The 5,000-nt window shown below is 44.9% G+C and overlaps 1 protein-coding gene across 2 annotated transcripts in view; it reads right to left on the reverse strand.

Annotated features, from left to right (window-relative positions):
- LOC143284158 (transmembrane protein 272-like) overlaps positions 1-5,000 on the reverse strand; it is a 14,330-nt gene that overhangs the window by 8,950 nt on the left and 380 nt on the right. The window contains exons 1-2 of one of the 2 annotated variants that reach the window (XM_076590819.1): positions 3,610-5,000; positions 3,210-3,369 (exon numbers count right to left, since the gene is read on the reverse strand). The exon at positions 3,610-5,000 is cut by the window's right edge and continues 380 nt beyond it. In XM_076590819.1, the coding sequence (XP_076446934.1) occupies positions 3,210-3,369; positions 3,610-3,630 (181 nt within the window). In that variant the 5' untranslated portion in view covers positions 3,631-5,000. Of the gene's footprint in view, positions 1-3,209; positions 3,373-3,609 lie in introns of both variants that reach the window. The other variant, XM_076590818.1, reaches the window with a different exon arrangement.

The raw sequence follows: 5,000 nt of genomic DNA on the forward strand, positions 1-5,000 counted from the left end.
TGTCACTGAATGTGTTACAGCCTTGTTTGATGTGTAGTGGTGCTGTCACTGAATGTGTTTCAGCCTTGTTTGATGTGCAGTGATGCGAAGGACGAGTTAACGAACACCACCACAACATTTACAATGGTACGGCGAAATCTCTTTGTGGATTGTCTGTAGTATAAAATGAAATAATGCCCTTAGTTCCCCCACACCCCCATCACTGACTTTAACTTTCCCCATAATTATCACACAGAATTTTATTTTCTAAACAGAGACTCAAGCTTTTCTCATGGTACTCAGGATGCAGCAATGACCTCAAGCGTGGTGACCAAGCATACCAGCAACCCTGAGGCTGATGTTAGCAGGACACATGATCTTCGTGTTTCAGAGTCATAGTTAGTTTCCAATGAACTTCGTCTGTGGCCAAGTCCTTGATTTTTTCGAACAGTGCAGTGTCTTTAGTTTCTCGCATTCAGCAATACCCTACAGTTTCAGTTCAGGGAGGTGCCAAAGCGTGGGGACTGATCCATATGCGCTACACCAAACCTGCTTTAGATATGAAAAAAAGAAATAAAAACAAAAGAAAAAGAAAAAAAAAGGGGGAGGCAGATTCCTGACCTGCGTCAGTACAGACCAAACACGCCGGTCTGGTTTCGGGAGGCTACCGAATGCTGCGGGAATGAAAGAGAAAAAAAAAAAAAAAAAAAAGAAAAAAAGAAAAAAAAAAGGTCCAGCAAAATGGTCTTGGATAGCCAGTAGGATTGGTGGCCTAGGTAACGCGTCCGCCTAGGAAGCGAGAGAATCTGAGCGCGCTGGTTTTTCTTTTTCTTCTGCGTTCGTGGGCTGTAACTCCCACGTTCACTCGTATGCACACGAGTGGGCTTCTACGTGTATGACCGTTTTTACCCCGCCATGTAGGCAGCCATACTCCGTTTTTCGAGGGTGTGCATGCTGGGTATGTTCTTGTTTCCATAACCCACCGAACGCTGACATGGATTACAGGATCTTTTACGTGCGTATTTGATCTTCTGCTTGCATATACACACGAATGGGGTTCAGGCACTAGCAGGTCTGCACATATGTTGACCTGGGAGATCGTAAAAATCTCCACCCTTTACCCACCAGGCGCCATCACCGTGATTCGAACCCGGGACCCTCAGATTGACAGTAAAACGCTTTAACCACTCGGCTATTGCGCCCGTCAGCGCGCTGGTTCGAATCACGGCTCAGCCGCCTATATTTTCTCCCCCGCCACTAGACCTTGAGTGGTGGTCTGGACGCTAGTCATTCGGATGAGACGATAAACCAAGGTCCCGTGTGCAGCATGCACTTAGTGCACGTAAAAGAACCCACGACAACAAAAAGGTTGTTCCTGGCAAAATTCTGTAGAAAAATCCACTTCCGATAGGAAAAACAAATAAAACTGCACGCAGGGGAAAAAAAATATATATATATATATAAAAGGGGGGGGGGGGGGGGGGGGGGAAGTGGCGCTGTAGTGTAGCGACGCGCTCTCCCTCGGGAGAGCAGCCCGAATTTCACACAGAGAAATCTGTTGTGATAAAAAGAAATACAAATACAAATCCCTACCATATGATCGTGAGATATGAATGACCTTCGGGGTGAAATGTGGATCCTTTGTTCCGTTTCTACTGTCACTGTCCAATGGATATAGAATGAATAGAATAGAATAGATTTTATTGTCATGAAACCGTAAGGTTTATAAGACACAAGTGCAATGGTAAATGAATGAACGAATGAAAAACACACAATTAATCAATCAGTTAACGCAGTAAATTGCAGCAGCATTCATAAACACATTTTCCCAATCTTGTTTGTATATATTCATCATCTGTTAGCATCACCTGACTGGGAATATGTCCTGTGTTATTCGAATTTTGAATATCCTTTAAAAATTAATGGATGAACAAGGAGCGGTGCTGACTGCCCTATGTATATCTTGTTCTTCACCCTCTTCTTCTTCTTCTGCGTTCACTCGTATGCACACGAGTGGGCTTTTACGTGTATGACCGTTTTTACCCCGCCATGTAGGCAGCCATACTCCGTTTTCGGGAGTGTGCATGCTGGGTATGTTTTTGTTTCCATAACCCACCGAACGCTGACATGGATTACAGGATCTTTAACGTGCGTATTTGATCTTCTGCTTGCATATACACACGAAGGGGTTTCAGGCACTAGCAGGTCTGCACATATGTTGACCTGGGAGATCGTAACAATCTCCACCCTTTCACCCACCAGGCGCCGTCACCGTGATTCGAACCCGGGACCCTCAGATTGACAGTCCAACGATTTAACCACTCGGCTCTTGCGCCCGTCTTTCTTCACCCTCAGTCAGAAGGAACTGTTTTTAGAGATAGATACAATTGTGTCGTGACAGGAGTTACAGCACTAAAACGTGTTCAAACTTGACTTTCAAACCTGTCGTCTTTGTGATGAGAAGAATAACTAGCATTTAATTGTCAAACTTCTCAAGCAGCTGTCTACGTAGTGTGGTTTTAATTAAACAAGCCCTTTGAAACCATTGGCGGGCATTAATTTTACTTTTTCTGTCATGACCTCCTTTTATCAAATGTGACATTAAGATTTCAAGTTCATCTTCACCGCCTCCCTTAAAAAGCCACTCACGAGTGAAACTGCTGTTGAAGTGGGGATACGCAGTTGATGGAGAATCTCCCGCATAACGATACCCAGTTATGGGATAGGAGTAGCTTGGGTTATCCTGACAGCAGTACCGAATCGTGTTTTAAAGTCTTCTCCAAGGTCGCTGATTAGAACTTCACTGCTTCAATCTTTGTATATGGATTCGATCATTAGGATGTGATTGTGAATATTGAATTTCCTCATCATTAGCCAGCGTACATCATCGCAGCTTTGACAGAGTCTGAAGTTACTCAATTTGGGGAATAAGAGATTTCCTCTCATCACATGTGGTGAGTATAAAAGAGAGAAGAACAGAAAGACAGCCGGAGAGAGAGAGAGAGAGAGAGAGAGAGAGAGAGAGAGAGAGACAGACAGACAGACAGACAGACAGACAGACAGACAGACAGACAGAGACAGACAGACAGACAGACAGACAGAGAAAGAGAGATAGCGCCGAATCCTGCGCGGAGTCAAATCGAAACTCTCTCACGCGGCCAGATATCCAAACACATACACAACTCTGAACGGAAGGAACCCAAAAGACCTAACACTCGGCAGGCCCTGACCTGTGGTGGACACGATGTCAATGACCCTACGCACGAAGTCCCATGGCCCGTCCGCGTCCTTGTTGGCCTCCACCACCTGCTGCAGGAACTGACTCTGCTCGCACCGCTTGTCCACGCTGCCCCGCCGCCACCCGTCTGTGTCACGCTGGTACAGCTGCAGCTGCTGCCAGTCACATCAACCAACCAATCAATCAGTCAATCAACATCCATCCATCCATCCATCCATCATATCAATCAATCAATCAATTATACCATCAGTTGACCAGCTATAACAAACCAACCAAGTGGACCAATCAATCAATCGATCAATCGAACGAAGAAGAAGAAGAAGAAGAAGAAGAAGACTGATTGGCATAGTCTATGACAACAACTAAACAGAGTTCTCCCACTGTTTTCTTACCTGGCCATCCTCAGTCTGCATGGCAGTGAGCCCAGCCTTGAGGCGTAAACAGCATGGACATCGGCTGTTGATACAACTTTCACGTACAGACACAACTATAAGCTGTTCATAGAGGCTGCAGGCACAGGCTCTGTTGTAGATTACTGACACAGGCTGCTGACTCGGGCGACTGATAGAGACTTTTGATACCAGCACCGAACCAAGCTGCTGGTGTAACAAATTGTCGATTCAGGCTTCTGTCATGTGACTGTCGACTCAGACACTAATACAAGCTGTTAATTCGGGTATTAGTACAACCTGTTGACACAGAAACTGGTACCAACTGATGATACAGGCTGTGTTGCAGGCTGTAGACAGTGGCCGGTTGATTCAGGCACTGACATAAGCTGTTGATTCAGGCGCTGTATAAGCTGTTTATACAGGCATGTGATACAAGCTGTTGAGACGGACTGCTGATTCAGGCACTAATACAGGCTCTTGTACTTCCACGGTTGTCGACACTGATGGGTTGATTCAAACAGTTATAACTACAAAAACATTCTATAAGATCGTTGATACAGGCTGCAGTCAGAAACTATTGTATATGCAGACACAAACGTTTTATAAAGACACCGATATGCAGGCTGATCAGTCAGACACTAATACAAACAAGGATACAAACTGTTGTTGCAGTATCCATAAACGCACTGCTATATTATACAAACAGTCCATACAGGCAGTAAGTTAACGCAGGCTGATCACACACACTGTATGTGCAGGCACTGATACACCACATAACCGTTCATACAGGCACTGACACTGGCTGCAGATGCAGATACTTATACACGTTGTTGAACACAAGTACTGGGACACAATGCAACCACCGATATACAGATGCTAATAAAGGCTTCTGAATCAGACATAGGCGCAAGCACTGTTTCGCTATACAAGGATTCTCACAAATACTGGCGCAGGGTGCCGAGAAGGGCATTTATTATACAGACAGTGATGAAATACAGGCATCGGAATAGACTGTAACATTTATGATGATTATGGTACTAAAACAAACACCAGTACACGTCCCAAACACGGATACAGATGAAAACAAGATAGTCCCTTTTACGGACAGAGGAGTTACGTAAAATGGCCACTGGCAGCAAACACCCACACGTCTAAAACTGACCACGTTCGCGTCTTTTGTTGGCTTCACTGCATATACGCTGGTCATTGAAAACACACGAAGCGCCAGATTGCAGTCCGCTTATTGCACGACTGACTGTGAGTACTCGTGAGTTCGGATCAATACTTCTCCACGGCTACCAACACTAAATCAGTCAGTGAGTAAGTCAATAACAACGATAAACTACGTACTCAACAACCACGGACACAGCAAAACACAGTCTTAATAAACC

The sequence above is a fragment of the Babylonia areolata genome, chromosome 7, assembly GCF_041734735.1.
Source record: "Babylonia areolata isolate BAREFJ2019XMU chromosome 7, ASM4173473v1, whole genome shotgun sequence".
NCBI classification, from domain to species: Eukaryota; Metazoa; Mollusca; class Gastropoda; order Neogastropoda; family Buccinidae; genus Babylonia; species Babylonia areolata.